The sequence below is a fragment of the Spermophilus citellus genome (assembly GCF_964194105.1).
Source record: "Spermophilus citellus genome assembly, chromosome: 4".
Taxonomy (NCBI): Eukaryota; Metazoa; Chordata; class Mammalia; order Rodentia; family Sciuridae; genus Spermophilus; species Spermophilus citellus.
In genome coordinates, this window is record NC_138185.1 from 144,770,467 (window position 1) to 144,787,079 (window position 16,613).

Sequence of the window (16,613 nt, forward strand, 5' to 3'; positions counted from 1 at the left end):
TCTTTCATTCTCCAAGTGTGTATCTGCCCCATGCTGCCAGGCAGATCTAGCAGCTTCTTCTACCTGGGGAACGCAGATTAGTAGAAAAAACAAGATATGAAATCTATCATATCTCAGTTTGGATAAAAGATGTATGTGAGTGCATATGTATTAGAAACATTTTACAGAGTTGTATTTTTCCCTTTTGTATACTTTTCTATGTAAATGACAAACTTTAATGAACATTATTACTTTCATAATCAAGAAACTAGGTATCTTTTTCTCTCTTGCCTGAAACCCTGTTTTGATACTTGACTTCTGCCGCATTATTGCTATCTTCCCCGTAGGAATGGTAAGCCTGGTAGGAGAATGGATGGGAGGATTATGATAACTTACTCTTAGAATTTCCAGAATAGGATGGTGTGAGATACAAGAGCAGAGAGATGATCTTCTCACCACTTTAGGTCATCACTGCTTCAGGAAGTGATAAATCATCTCATGAAAGATATGAAAAAAATTAATCACTACTGCAGAATATAATTAACAATGTGTGTCCTGTTTATCTGAGATAATAAAGTTCTTTTAAGAAAAAAATCGAGCTATGCTGCAGTTTCCTGGGTATATGACCTTGCAGTTCTTCCCTTGGCTGCCTTCTGTATCCATGCTAGAGTGGCCATTTCTTTTTGAGGAAGTAGAAGAAAGCAAGGTCTTTGGGCACTCATGAGTAAACAGATTCACACACTCCTATCTCTGAGAGCTACTACACCCAGCAAAAGCTGCTATCCAATACTTCCAACACAGGAGTTGGAGTACGCATCAAGCAGGAAGAGTTCATGTTAGATTTCATTCTTAGCAGCCTAAGGGTTTCCCCTTAGACTTGTCTCAGGCATGTGTCTGTCTGTAGGCCAAATTAGAAGATCATTTCTCATTGCTCATCTCACACAGGGAAAACAAAGTTGCATCTCCAATACAGTAGCATCTCCAGACCTCCTATGTGCCCATCACATATCCCTACCTCCCAGTGCTAGCCTCTGAGCTGCTTCACCAGCCAGATAAATGCCCCAAAGTTCTGCAGCTTTCTTCCTGTTCTTTGCTCACCAGGCCGGATACCTAGAGCCGTGGCCTCCATCAACCAGCATCTGCTGAAGTCAGATGATGTGGTGAGCTGCTGCCTTGACCTTGGAGTGCCCAGTATCTCTTTCCGCATCAACGGGCAGCCTGTGCAGGGGATGTTTGAGAACTTCAACACGGACGGGCTCTTCTTCCCTGTGATGAGCTTTTCAGCAGGTGTCAAGTAAGTTCTGACTGTGGTTTCTTGGAAAGTAGCCACAATCCCACTTTCCCATCACCCTCAGGAACTAAGGAGCCAGCAGTCTCCTTCAGGACTTCATTCCCACAAGCCAAATTACCCCCAAGAAATTGGTGGTGCTGGGCAAGAGGCAACCAGTCATTCCTTTTATACCCTTGTTGAACACATTCCCATTGCAGGGCTTATATTATATACTGAGATAATCCTGTGTTATTAATTATTCCATACTTGTCACAAAAACTTCGAAAGACACAAGTCATACAGTAAAAATCACCTGTGACTTCTATGCTTAGCTACAATCTCCTAACATTTTAGTGTATTTTCTTCAAGTGTTTTTTTATCTACAAACATGTATACTTTTCAAATTGCAATCACATGGAGTATAAAGTTTTATGTCTTGTCATTCAACAATATGTAATGATCCTTTCCCTAAGTCATTGGGTATCCTCAAGATGATTTTTATGGCCACATAATATCTCTTTATTTAGCTGTCCCATAATATAGCTATTGCATTTATTATACTTTGATGTCAATTCTATTGGTATTGTTATAAATGAAATTACTATGAACATCTTTGCACATAACTAATTTTTTTGTGTTTCTATTTTATTCCTCCTAGAAGGTCAAAAATGTATGAACTTTATAAAGTTCAAAATTAAAATTATGTGGCCAAATTGATTTTTAGGAAATTTGCATGAACACAAATATCTTAACAAATTCAAAATTCAGAAAAGTTCTAAAAAGCATAAATTTGTTTATAAGTTCATCTTGCAGCAAATCTAACCTAAACTCATTTATGGCAAAACTATTAACATCAATAAAGCTCTTTCCAGTCTTTCATTTCTCCTACTACTTGTGAATATGTTAAACTGTGGAAATATTAGTGCCCCTCACCTGACTGGAGGCTCTGGATAATATATGCCTATGCTACGTGCACTTTCTTTCTGTTTTAAACTTTGAAGAATTCTAAGTTTGAAACACATCTCCAAAGCTTTCAGATAGAGTTTGGGCCCACAGCATCATTCAAAGCAAAATTTGGAAATGCCCAACTGATTGAATCCTCTTTAACCTTTACTGTTACGGTTATTTTTAGTCTTCCCAATTTGTGAACAATTGTATCTTAGAGCTTGAATTTTCTATTTCTGTAATTACTAGCATAGCAAAGCATTGTTAAGATTTATTGTTCTAATGTACTTTTTCAACCCAGTATTTTAGGTAAATGTGTATTGGTGGCCTTTCTGATACTTATTTTTGGACAATTCTTCATGTATTAAGACTATAAAACTATTTTCTATTGGCTTTAGATATTCCAATTTGTGAGTACATTTTTATATTTAGTTTTTCTTTTTACTCTTTACAATAGTAAAAAGTAAACCAGAGGAATGGCAATAACCTGTAACTGTGCCACCCAAAGATGATAAAATTACCCTTTTATATACACATTTAAATATTTAACATTAAATTGGGCTTGTACTACACATGCTCTTTTTCTGTATCCTCTCACTGGGTATGAATTCACTGCCCTGTCCCACTCTCCTTGTACCAGTTGGATGCCATTTTAATTATTTTAGCTTTTTTATACATTTGAATGTCTGTAAGGCAAGACTCCACAGTAACCCTTCTTTCCCAAAATTGTCATTCTCCTTTCCTATATTTTAAAGAGATCACAGTTGATTGAATGGGAGACTGGAATCAACACTTAGAATTGTACTAGTGTCTTGGGAATCACTGGACAGGGCCATGGAAGGAGGAGAGTTGTAGAGAAAGGAGCTTAGAGCTGGGACCACAAAGGAACCATCCCAGGTGCCAAGTGATGGAATTTTCAGCAACTCATGTGGACTGGTAAACCAAGACATGTTTGCATACTTTCCAAGGGGATGAAAATTTGGCTCTGTTTCATTAAATAAATGATCTAGGAATGAAGAATTATCTTTTGGAGATGATATTCAACCTCCAGAATTTGAGACAGGTATATATACGTTTATATATACGCATGTGCATGTTTATAAACATACTCATGAAAATGGATATATTTTGAAATTAAGTGTTAATACTGTTTGAGATTATTATAACAAATGGTATAGCACTGTAGTAAGGCTTTACTAGGGCTGACATAGCTCCAAGCCCAGGAATCGTAAATCAGCCCAAGTCATTATGTCCTAAAGAGTTGCCGTTCTTGGTCTGTGTTCTCTGCTGAGAATATTTCTTCTCAATTCTCTTTTTTTAAATGTGGCTGGACATAATGATATCCTCTTGGACATACAGAGGAGCATATTGAAAGCAAGGAGTGCTATTGAAAGACAGGGACACACAGCTCACTAACACAGAAAATGGATTGGAGTAGAGGCCTGTGGCTGTCAGGAGGAACCCAATGTAAGCCCCGTTGTGCATCTGCCCACTCCGTTCCCCAGGATTAGAGAGACTAAGTAGAAGTCTAACAGCATAGCAGCATCATGGTCCCCACCCTTGACCTGTGTCTTCTCTGGAGAAACAAAATCACCCTGAGCCATTGGTGCCCAGGACCACTTTTCTTGGGTAGTTGATGACCTGTCACCCATCATTAGCATCCTTTCTGTTTTTGTTTTGGCCTCATCCTACTCACTGGCTTTTACATATTTTCAAAGATAGGTGACATACTTGGGTAGTAGGTGTACTAAGAAAATTACTTAAGTGAATTCAGAACTTTAGAGAATGAGTCTTGGTCTTTACTGCTGGCTAGTGGACTTTCCTGTACATTTTGTGTGTAAAGAACAGTATATCTTAAGGAGAGTAACTAAGAACAGAGTAGGGACGAAGAGCATGAGAAGAAGATTAACATTAAACAGGGATGAGAGGTGGGAGGGAAAGCGAGAGGGAGGGGAAATTGCATGGAAATGGAAGGAGACCCTCATGGTTATACAAAATTACATACAAGAAGAAGTGAGGGGAAAGGGAAAAATAATACAAGGGGGAGAAATGAATTACAGTAGAGGGGGTAGAGAGAGAAGAGGGGAGGGGAGGGGAGGGGGATAGTAGAGGATAGGAAAGGCAGCAGAATACAACAGACACTAGTATGGCAATATGTAAATCAATGGAAGTGTAACTGATGTGATTCTGCAATCTGTATACGGGGTAAAAATGGGAGTTCATAACCCACTTGAATCAAAATGTGAAATATGATATGTCAAGAACTATGTAATGTTTTGAACAACCAACAATAAAAAAAATAAAGTAAAAAATAGAACAGTATATCTGCTCTTGCAGGTTACATAATAATTCTTAATGGTTGGCTCGTCCTTCTATTCCCCTTACAACAGTGAGATGTGATTTTTGTGTCTGTAATTTTTAGGGGGTGTAGGGCTTTTTTGAAACCTTACCTTGACAAAGAATTGCACTTAGTAGGTAAAGGTCTAGATGACATTTCTAGTATCTTATGTCTAGTATCTTATGTCTAGGTCAGGAGGCGATGCAGTCTTTTGACTGTCCAGATACCACAAAGGCAAATTCTAAGAATAGAAAAATGAGAAAGTCCAACCATGTATAAGGCATAAATTCTGAGATCATTTAAGAAACTGAGGAGTCCAGATACGTTGACTTGGGTCTGGGCAACCTGAATATGTGGCATACTTTTCAAGTCTCCTGTCCCTAAGGAAACCATCAACTCTGACGCATTCCTGTCTGTAGGTTTCACAACATGATGAGGCTCAAAGAGAAGTGGAATCACAATGTTTAGGTAGTAGGGAAATTCATGTGACTGAAATACATCCAGTCCACCCTTGATGTCCTTGGTCAGGTCAGTGCTGGTCCTGTGTTGACAGTAACCAGCTGCTTTATTTTTACTTGTGAGCAATTGGGATCAATAAACCCATACTTATTCTTACATCAACTGGTTAAGTATAATTCGGTGCAGAAACCCAGAAGCTCTTTGTACTACTTTTGTTCAGTTACCCAAAAACTAGAAACACAAACCAGGATGTTAATTGCAAGTTAATTAAAAAAATCTTACTGAAAAACAATGTGTTTAATGATAAGATTTTTTAAAATTGCTTTCCCCAGTACTGTAGGACACTTGTCGGCTTTATAGTATCTCTCCCAGGGAGATGCAAGGTTTTATTCCAACCTAGAGATTGAATCCTGTTCACCTATCATACAGGCATTCATAATTATTTCTCATATTTGTTTTTAACTTCTGTATGTCTTCTAAATTAGATTTATCTTTCATAGTTCCATTTCCTTCTATGTAATGATCATTAATGAGGTCATAGTCTTGAATTTTTTATAATTATTTTTATCATTACAAACTATGCTGTTAATAATACCTGATTAGGATGTCCCTGCCAGCAGCCATCGAAGAGCAAAGCCACACAAAGAGCAAAAATCGTTTTCAATTAGATTTACCTACAGTGAAGTCAAAGGCAGCATGAGTAATTACTGACAAAAATCCACAAATCAATATGTGCTCTCCTTCCTAACTGTTATGAATGTGCCTCTAGTTTTCTTCTCAACATGGTTCATTTGTGGGCAGTAGTGAAATAGGCCTTCAGTATAACCACCATATTCCACATAGAACAGAATTTGAGAAGAGCCATATGTACCTTGGAGCCAAGCCCAAAGGGTCAGGTACTTTAGATGCCAGGAAGCCCTTATGAAACAGTGGTCTCACCCACCGTCACCACAAATGGCAACAGGACATGAATCACAGAGCATTATGCAAAAGATACAGTATGTAGTGTAATTGAGTGTTCTTTAGTTTATCAAAATTGATGATTTATTTACTATAGCATAATATATTTTACAGCTATAAACTCCCCACAGATCCATGTAATCATCTTACATAACTCTGTATCCAGCCCTTTCTAATTTACAGAAACAACATCCAAAAATGGTTGGTATTTGTGGTTGCTGTTTATTTTCCATTGGTTTCCACTGGACTTGGCTAAAATTCAGGTAACCAGCAGCTTGGCTATTTCCAGCTTGCTGTGGTCAATGCTGTGGAAATTATTGCTGAGATAAATATACTTCTGCGGAGAACATGATGAGCACTGGCTGGACTGCCCTGGGCTTTCGTCAGACACTAGCCAAAAAGAAATATGAATGTGGGGGTATCCATAACTCAGATTGTTCTCCAGTCTTAGTGATACAGACTAAAGATGCAATTATGAATCATGACCTTAAGAGTTAAATTCAGGTCAGCAAAAGCTTGCTCATTCTTTCTGCTCTTAATCACAGCCTGTGTCCTTCTCTTCTTTGTAATCCTATCCTTCTGGGAAGGATTCCATAGCAGATAAGAGTGATAAGACATCTAATAAGACTATGGTAACTCCATTGAGCTATGAATAATAATATTGTAGCCCAAAGAAAGGAAAAGCAGTCACCTCTTTTGAGCACAGCAAAATTTTGTCTTGATTTTTACTGAATTTTTCTTATTTATGGGTCCATCTTTCACATCTAGGTATTTGTAATAGGTATTCTCATCTTTTTGCAATTCTGCAAGCAAAAATGCACAAATCTCAAAAGATGAGATTAAAAATGCTAGAGGGAATTTTTCAATGTAATTTGCCCTGTGTTTCAAAATTAGTGTTAAAAAAAAAAGACAATGTATTTCCTCTATACATCCCAAAACTTCTCTATTCCCAGCAGGCTATTACTGAAGCAATTGTTCATCTCTGAGGTGAAGGAATCTAAGGACACTGTCACTTACTGTTAGCACTCTAGGAAGAAAAAAACTCTTCTTCCTAAGGTGGAGCATCTTATAGGAAGAACTCAAGGAGCTAACACAGGTGCTTTAATGGAAGTGATTAAATTGATTAGTGAAAAATTATTTTTAAATCTATTAATACAGGAAAAAAATCTGAGGATAAAGGACAACTGGTTTTGATTAACTCGGTTCTTAAATTCTCTTATTTTGAATTTAAAATTTGTTAGATGTTGAGAGATTTGAAAGAATCCAAGAAATAGAAGAAAATACCCAGAGAAGAAAAATTTACATTCCAACTATACATTCCCATTTGTGAATGAGTCAAAGAGTTAGGATAAATAGTAAGTGCCAGATAAACAATTTCTTGAGAGAAGTAAACTAGTAGGTTAACTTATTGTTTCTCCTTCTTCCTCTGTAAATCCAAGCCCTAGACTTCTGACCTTGGATAGGTTTTGGGGTAGTTCCTGTTCATATTATTGTTCCTGTTAGGAATAAGAATAATTTTCTCAGTCATTTTAAAATTTCATCTATTTGGTTATAAAGCCCAGAGTCTTGTTTGGTTAAGGTTTGAGCCCTGACCCAACTCTGCCTGCAGCTTGAGGTCAGTCTGCCCCTGGGCTAGCCAGCCCTTTCAGACTCCTCTGAAATAGAGCTAGAGGAGACCAGACAAGGGGGTGGGCACATCCTGTGGAGTCCTGCATTTATCATGTGGGACCTTTAGGTGGCAGTCATTACAATCTCTCCCTTTTTCTCTTCGGGAGCCATTAAGTACTTAGCCTCAGGCTATGAGTTCCTACCACAGTTCTTTTGGCACAGGCCCTACCACTCCTGCTGGCTGCTCCCTTGAGCGGACCCAAACTCCCTCCACAACCCCCTGCTCACCTTTCCAGGCTCCAGTTTTCTGAGCCCATCCATTTGTCTTTCTGGGCAGAGGCCCTTCCAATATGGTGGACTTCAGACTCCCTCAGGGACACCAGTGCCTGGTGTCCCCCTGACAGAGGGTAGTTGGCCATATAGCCCTCCCTAGCTCTCTTTCTACTTTGTCACTAGGCATGTGTGTCCTTCACTAAATGCCAGGGACATTATCTATAGTCTTAAGTCCTTTCCTGATGCCCTCATCAGTTGGTTTCAGGTGGAGAAAAGTACCTCCTCCCTTTCTCCCAGATAGTTCTCTCCAAACAAACTCCTCCCTGCATCAGTCTGAGGTGGGTGGAGGACTGAGGCTGTGACACATCATTTTTTGGTGTGTCCTGTATAGCTGAACCAGCACTTCTCTTAAGGATGTGCAAATATTTGGCATCCACTAAATAATGGATTCATAGGTCTGCCTTTGGACCTCTGCCAAACTCAGAGAACCACTTTAATAACGTGTTCCAATAATTTAAGTGGGTTTCATGCATTTATTTCCTCCTTTTAATTTTTCTCTTCAAACTCGCATTCTATCCTAGTTGTTCCTTTGGACCCCTTAACTCTGGGCCTCCCAGGATGGCTATGGGGGGACCCCCGTATTAGTGGTTATGTGTTAGATCCCTTCCCAGCCCCCAGTCTGGGCTGGTTTTTCCTGGCAGCTGGGAAATGAGCCCCAGATGGAGGATGTACCTGGGACCAGCTCCTGTTCTGTCACACCTGCTGGGGAGCAGGGCTCTTGTCTGGCAGGACTTCCAAAGCAATCCAGGACCTTGTCTTCCACCCAGTGAAGCACAGCATAATGGTGTTTGAAGATGAACGCTTCGGTAAGCAGTAAACACTGATTTCTGCCTATGTTAAGTTTTCATTTCACAATTTTTCATGGCTGTTAGAGGAATGAAGATTTAGATCCAAATAATTGCTCTCTTTTAAATAACTGGATATTAAAACAAAGCATTGTTCTCCTTAAATATTTCATAAAACTCCCCCTGCCTCGATTTGTTATCTATCCAGCAGAGTTTAAAGCATAAGAGACATTTCAAAAACCAAACAGAACTGGCAAGAAGGCTCATGAATAATTAAGGCCATCTAGAAGTCCTTGTGAGACACCATTTATATTCTTGGAATCCATACACTAGTGAGTAACAGAACACACTTGCTATATAAGGTCCCAGGCATTCAACTTCTCAAAGAATGATGCTCAATGAGAAGACGGCAGAAAGCTTCCCACACTAATTCTTTGCTTGAAAAGATCCAATTTTATCCTATGGTTTCAGCATGTCAGTAACACAGTCTGTTATGTTGTAATTGAATTGGAAAGTTCTCAACAAATAATTTCAAGGCTTAGTCATTATTTCCTGAAGGTTCACTAAATTAGTAACACTGCAGGCTAATGACTTGGTTTCCTTTTAATGTCATTGTTCATATTCTTAATACACATAGATCATGCCCTATTACATAACACTTAATGTGGGTACACTCACAAGGGACAATTGTGGTTTTAATTCTATATCACTGTTTAGTATTTTTAAATGGGATAGTGGGCGGTTTAGTGTGATTTCTACAATTAATTTTAAAATAGCATTTTACAAAATTTGTATAAAATATCTGTTCTTATTGGGAAGGGGAAAAATCTTGACGTTTCTCACATGGAGAGATTTTTATTTTCCAGTTTCATAATTATCTATGTCCACAACCACAGTAATACAGTCAATACTGAAACTCTTACAAGGCTCTCCTACCAGAATGTTCCGGTTAAAGGAAACGGAAAGTGTCCTGCTGCGAGAGCTTTGCTAAACCATAACCTTCCTCCAATACAGCATCCCCCTCTATTCACACACCCAGTCTGTCTGTAGTTCCTAACAATCCTAATTCCAGATCAAAACTGGCTACTTGGATCACCTTGGGCCACCTCACCCTCATCTCCCTATACTACTCTAAGAGCCTTCTATGTGGTCCCCAGACCTATTTAGGGCCACAAGAAGAATCTTTCATTTCCCCACCTTAAAATTCATGTACTGCTTCCCACTTGGAATAAAATCTCAGTTCCTTTCCAGGGCTCACACACTCTGCCTGATACAGCCCTACTCCTCAGGCTTCACTTCGTGACGTCAGGCCTGTGGTACCCTCACTCACACCGTCATCCTCTCTGTTGTCTGATCTACTCCAGGGCCTCTGCATTTGTTCCTCTCCATCTTGAACTCATTGGGTCCTCCTTATCCCTCAAGATTAATCACATGGCTCCTCCTCAGAGAGGACTACCTCGATCCCCTATCAGCCACCCCATTCCCTGAGTTATTTCAGATCTCCCTCTATTCCTTCCTCACATAGTCTCCTAATCAGCAATTGTGCCTATTGGTCTTCTAGAAAACCTGTGACATCAGGGACACTGAGTACTGTGTTCATTGCTGAATCCCCAGGGCAGAGACAGATGCAAGTTGTATGGGCTCAGTACAGATTTGATGAATGGAGAGAGGGAAGGAGTGAATAAATGTTGTTTGCGAGCGCTATATGTATATTGATTTTTCCTATGTGAAATTATCGTTGAACCTGCAGGGCTATATATCTTGCTACTTTTCAATTATTTAAATCAATGGTCAAATTTCCTCACCAATTTAAGGTGGGTGCAATTCATTTGTGAAAGTTACGTTTGTAGTTACAAATCTAGGACCATATGATGTATCATTTTTAAATCATCCACTTTTATTTTCTCCAGCTTACAGGGAACACTTTGGAGTCTAACCCTAACCCTATGGTTTGCTATACATATGGAGTTGAAATTTGGCCAGAATACTGAACTGTTGGATTACTTCTGTGTGCCAGTAATTGACCTGCCTGTCATTACTGTGAGCCCTGAAGAGTTCTTTTCCCTTTCTTGGGAGTTCCCAGGAGGGACTACTGGGGTGGACTAGAGTGTCAGGTCTGGATGACAGCAGGGGTATGGTGCCCCTGAGAAAGGCACCAGCATCCTAGTGAGCAAACACTTTTCCCCTACAATCACCACCTCAGAGTCGCCCTCATATGGCTGCTTTAGGTAACTGCAGCCTTTGCAGTGCATCCTTTCCACGTAATAACATCTGTCAGTATGCTATTTGTGGTTAATATTCTGGTGTTATTCAATATTTTGTCCTGGATATTAAGATAAAAATTTTCTCTTTTCTCTAGATAGTTACACCATGTTTTCTTTAATTGATGTGTGGGTAATTTCCCTCAAGGAAATATGAAGTTGTCATCGTGTAATTTTAATGTGATCTTTACAGAGAATAATCTCATCATCATTATCACTGTTATCCTTTTCAATATTGTAGTAATATCTGCAGTAATTACATACTAGAGTAAGAATAAAGTTAGCTTTTAAAACCTAGTGCTTTCATCTATAAATAAATTTGTAAGAACATAGCTGAGAGCTGGGTGTGGTGGCATATGTCTGCAATTCCAGTGACTCCAGAGGCTGAGGCAGGAAGATCACAAGTTCAAGATCAACTTCAGAAATTCAGTGAGGCCCTAAGCAATTTAACAAGACCCTATCTCAAAGTAAATTAAAAGGGCTGGGGATTTGTCTCATTCGTAAAATGCTTCTGGGTTCAATCTCCAGTACCCAAAAACAACATAGCTGATGTGGGTCAGCTGAGGACCCTGCCTTCACACTCAATTATCCCTCCACTGCTTCTTACCTACTTCAGGATGTTTGCTGTGCTGATTCTGAACTCAGTCACTTTACAACAAAATGATTCAGGAAGTAAGGATTGGGATCTAATCTTTAATTTCATTTCTTTGGCCTGGGATATTTTTTGATACTTCTATTCTTGCTCTCTTCAAATGACAGAGTACGTTTCCTGATGGGTGGACGTCATGGGGAGTTTAAGTTCCTGCCTCCCTCGGGATATGCCCCTTGCTATGAAGCCTTACTTCCCAAAGAGAAGATGAGATTGGAGCCTGTCAAAGAATATAAACGTGATGCTGATGGCGTTAGAGATCTGTTGGGTACCACCCAGTTCCTCTCTCAAGCTTCTTTTATCCCATGCCCTATAGACACCAGTCAGGTAGGTTCAAGTTGCTAACGAGAGGCAACTCACTTAGATAAAGTGAGATTAAATTCTTCTTTCTTCTGTGTTGTCTTTGAACCATTCTTACTATACATTCTGTAGAATTGTGCAGTGTGAACAACTATTCTTGTTTCTACTTTGTGCACAGATAAAAGACTTCTTAATCAATGAGCATATTAAGCTCTTGCCACATGCAAGGCACTGTTCTCCACCATGGATAGGCAGAAATGTTCCAGTGCTCTCTGAGAATTCACAGCCAAATTGAAGACACGAGAAGCAAATGTGTTATTTTTTTAAAGGCCAAGTGTAATAAATACAGAATGAACCGTATGCATAAATAAGTGCTAGAGACATCCTTTAGGCTAGAATATTTCTGGGAGTCTACAGAACAGATCTAATTCAGTCAGGGCTTTTAGTAGGCTTAACTGGGGTGGAGTGTCCAGGGGCGGTCTAACAGGAATGAGGTGAATAAGGGTCTAGAAGCAGAAACACAAAAATAGGAACAAGTGGCAATGGAGATTCTCAACATAGCTGGACAGTTGGAGGAGGGGAACATGCAGGAGGCAAGCAGAAAAATAAAACTGAACAGAATGGGATAATATGGAGGGAATAGGAAAGTTGGTAAATGGATATTTTCTTTCTCTGCCCAGGGCCTGTATTTTTTTTAATTTTTATTTATTTATTTTTATTATTTGTACCAGAGGTTGAACCCAGGGGCTCTTAACCACTGATCCACATCCATAGCCCTTTTTATTATTTTATTTTGAGACAGGATCTCACTAAATTGCTTAGAGCCTTGCTAAGTTGCCAGGGCTGGCTTGGAACTTGTGATCTTCCAGCCTCAACCCCTCAGGGTCTGCATTTTGAGAGAGAGAGATTTACAGGGTATGACAAGGGGCATGCAACAGCTTTCATCATTTCCTACACACCAGTACTATTAGAAACATTATCCTAGGTCTTATAGAAAATGAATGAAAAAAGGGACCTTGCCTCTAAGGCACTTGGGGCTAATAGTGTGTATAAAGAATAGCTCTTTCAGCCTGAAGACCATCTCTAGTATGCATTTACCATGACATTCATATGACCCTCTCACCTTCATCTGTATCTCTGTGTGCATGAGTTTGTTTCTTACCTCCTGTGGCTAGTGATCATGAATTCCCATAAAATAGAAAAGCAGGATTTCTCTGTCTGTTCACAGTCGATATGGCCCCTCAAATATAGAGAGGAGCTGAAAGGAAACTCAGAGAAGTTGGTGCGCTAGAGATGATCCTAGGATTTGGAAAGTCTGGTCCTGTATTTTTCATATGTTGTGAAGGAAAAGCTTCTCTTCTACCCTCCTACCTTTTATAACTGATACCTGCAAATTAAACAAAGACAGAACAGCTAGAGAAAAAGATAAATTTTAATCTCTTAATAGAGAGTTCACAAAGGGGACTCAGGAAGGAGGTTAGCATTTAGAAATTAGATGCCATTTTATTAGGGGGAGAATAAAATGTAAATAAAATATAAGGGTACTCCCTGGAAAACAGATGACTCTGGGGAGAGAGAGATGAATGGGTCCCTAGGTGAGGAGAAGAGAAATGTGACTAGATTTGTGACAGAGTCTGCTTGCGTGTGGTGCTGACATTTCTCTGGTGCTAAGAATCAGTCTTCCCTGGGAAGGAACAGTTGGATTCTTTGGGGAAGCTCTTTTTTTAAGCAGATGATGGGAATTTGGAAAAAGTCCCTTCCTGCATCAGTTGTTGGCCAAACGTTTTCAGTTCAAAATAAACCTTATGCCTCTGTGGCATATTCTGGACCCCTTGCAGACAAAAAGTTGAGGGCTCAAGTTCAAAGGAACTCTGTGAACAGGGTAGGGCAGTCGTGCCTACACAGGGAGAAGGAAGAGAGTAAACAAAAACTAGTAAGCAAAAACTTGGGGTTCCTGGAAGAACTGGCTCAGAGAACCAAAACATAAGGGAGCATTTTGATGAGGGAGAGGAGGAAGGTTGCCTGAGAATGAGAAGAGTTCTCCAAACATGCAAGATTGAAGATTTAGAAATCACAGAGCAGAGACACAGCCACAAACCAGAATAACTCTGACATCCAGACACAAAGCTGAATTCGTGAGGACACCATAACCAGGGAAATGTTGCTGGGCAATCAAATAATAGAGCAGTTCTCATTGGAAAGGTGTAATTTATTACCTTGAGTGAGACCTTGTAATTTTTTAGAATCTGTCATTCTCTGAAATTACCATCAAAGGCAGAAGTTAAATATCAGCTATTCAGGCATTTCACCCTCAGGCCTCCCGAGGGCATGTTAACCCTTGACAGTGAGGCATTGTTAACTAGAGCACTTACCACCTGGCCTTTGCAGAGCTGCCTGGGTGCTGCCCAGTCCCTTGCAGAGCACAAGGAGAGGGAGCCTAACTTCCAGCACCTTCCCTGGAAACTCTAGACTCCCAGTAGGTGGCTGTCAAGCTAGTATTGCTTTGTCCCAGGTATTATAACTTGACATTGTTTGCAGAAGTCCCTTTCCTCCTCAACCAGTGACATTTTCCCTTTTTGTTGGAGCATTCTGGTTCCTCTGACCTGAAAATCCACTTTCAGTCTGTGATCAATTGTGGAACACTTATTTTATAGATTACCTTAATTAATTAATAAAATCCATGTGTGATTATTGTTTGCTAATAACTTCCCCATTTGCTCCTTATCAAAGTATCATGCTACTTACTTTGACGTTGCCATAATTATGTCAATTTCTTAAATGTTTTAAATTGAAACACAAATAGTGATGATAACACATTTTTCAAATATGTTATTGCTACCTTTCTCTATGATCTTTTTGCTTTATCTTTTTTTAATTTATTTTTTAACTGATACATAAAAGCATAAAAATTATGGGGGTAACATGAAGTTTCTATGATCTTTTTATACATCACCAATTTGATATACTTTATCTAAAAAATAATGTTCTCCATGAACCACACCCCCCACCAAAAAAAATCAGGATTCTTCTTAATAGTAGGATTTTAATAATGGACACATTAATAATAAGTAGAATAGAGCTAAGACCTTGAGGCCAGGCAGGTGATACAGAAGTGAGAAAGGCCAGGCATGTAACCCCTGCTAAAGCAGACGGTGGTTCCTAGCCACAGTATGTGTGGGCCCAGCATTGGCCATCTTCCAAGTGGACAGAAGAAATTGGAAATCTGGGTTTTTGTATGTTCTCATTTCTTAACGGCTATCAACCAATAAACATGGAAATAATAACAAATTAAAACAGGAAAAAAGAAAATGGACCCTCAGTTTTGACCTCTGAGGAGAAAGAGAAAAGCAGGAAGACAGCAGCTTTCCTTGGAGGCAGTCACGGGAGGCTTCCCAAAGGCAGTGACATCAGAATGACATTTTGAAGAATGAATGCTGAGGACCCTTGCCAGATTTCAAGGAGTGGGGGAGCATGTGGTGAGGTCAAGGTAGTACGTGTGAAGCTGTGGAACTGTGAGACGCTCTGGTCTTTGGGGAGAATTTGAAGAAGTCTGGAAAGAAAGTGTTTGTGGAAACTGTGATGAGAAAAGAGCTCTGAACACCTGGCTACTAAGCCTAGTCTTGTCTTAGGAGTGTCAAGGAGCTCTTGGAAAACACTCAGGAGCAGAATGTTTTAATGGGATTTTTGTAATTGTAGACTCATCGCTCCACCTGCAGCAGCATAGATTGGTGAGGACTTAGACAATTCTAAGGCCCTTACAACGGTCTATGGAGAAAATAATGAGGTTGAGTGATGGGAGGGGGTCCTTCAGAAAGGCACTTAGGAAATTAACATGATAGATTTTATTTCTGATTCAGAGAGCAGGTAATATCAAAGGAGAGGTAGAAACCAGGATGAATTCCACATTTGGGGCAGTAGTGGGACCCTTTAACAAAGAGATAAAATGAAAAAACAGGAAGAAAAAAAGATTTCGAAAGAAAGGTAATGAACCCAGTTTTGGGTAGCATATGGAGGTTACTTTGATGAAAAATCCTACAGGCAGGAATGGTGGATCTGAACTTCAAAAGAGACCATGGCTAGAGGTGCACTGACTTGGGAGTGACCATCACTGGGTGGATGTGTGTGGTATCTCCCAAGGAAGGACCATGGAGCAAGGGATTAAGATGAGGGGCACATTCACAGATGAACCTGCAGCACAAATATCTGTAGGGAGGACCTGGAAGGAATGGTCAGAGAAACCTCAAGGAGCAGAGAGGAAGCCGAGAGAGAGAGAGGCAGGCTGGAGGCATGTATATTAAGCAGGGTGAGGTTAGAATGCTGATGCCAGTGAATTCAAATGGGGCACCGGAGCGCTATAGATTTTATGATAGATTTCAATACAGTTCTGAATTTTCACTTGCTCCTTTTCCTCTAGGTTGTTTTGCCACCTCACCTGGAGAAGATCCGAGACAGACTGGCTGAAAACATCCATGAGCTTTGGGGGATGAATAAAATAGAGCTCGGCTGGACTTTTGGCAAAGTATGTGTTTCCGTGGACAGAGAGGTAGAGTCTTGTGTTGTTGTGGTACCTGGAAGGGTTCTTCAAAGACTCAAATGAGTGCGGGGACCTCATGAGCCAAAACTCAACCCCTTCTTCCTACCACCTGACCAGCAGCCTGTTGTTGGTCCACCAGAAGCCCTGAAGAGACCAGTTCTCCACAGACAGAACCAGGAGTCCACCTCCTGA

The 16,613-nt window shown here is 40.0% G+C and overlaps 1 protein-coding gene across 1 annotated transcript in view; it reads left to right on the forward strand.

Annotated features, from left to right (window-relative positions):
- The window catches only part of RYR3 (ryanodine receptor 3), a 518,939-nt gene that overhangs the window by 288,218 nt on the left and 214,108 nt on the right, over positions 1-16,613 (forward strand). The window contains exons 18-20 of the mRNA XM_081292880.1: positions 1,081-1,273; positions 11,698-11,914; positions 16,302-16,406. Of these exons, the coding sequence (XP_081149006.1) occupies positions 1,081-1,273; positions 11,698-11,914; positions 16,302-16,406 (515 nt within the window). The remainder of the gene's footprint in view (positions 1-1,080; positions 1,274-11,697; positions 11,915-16,301; positions 16,407-16,613) is intronic.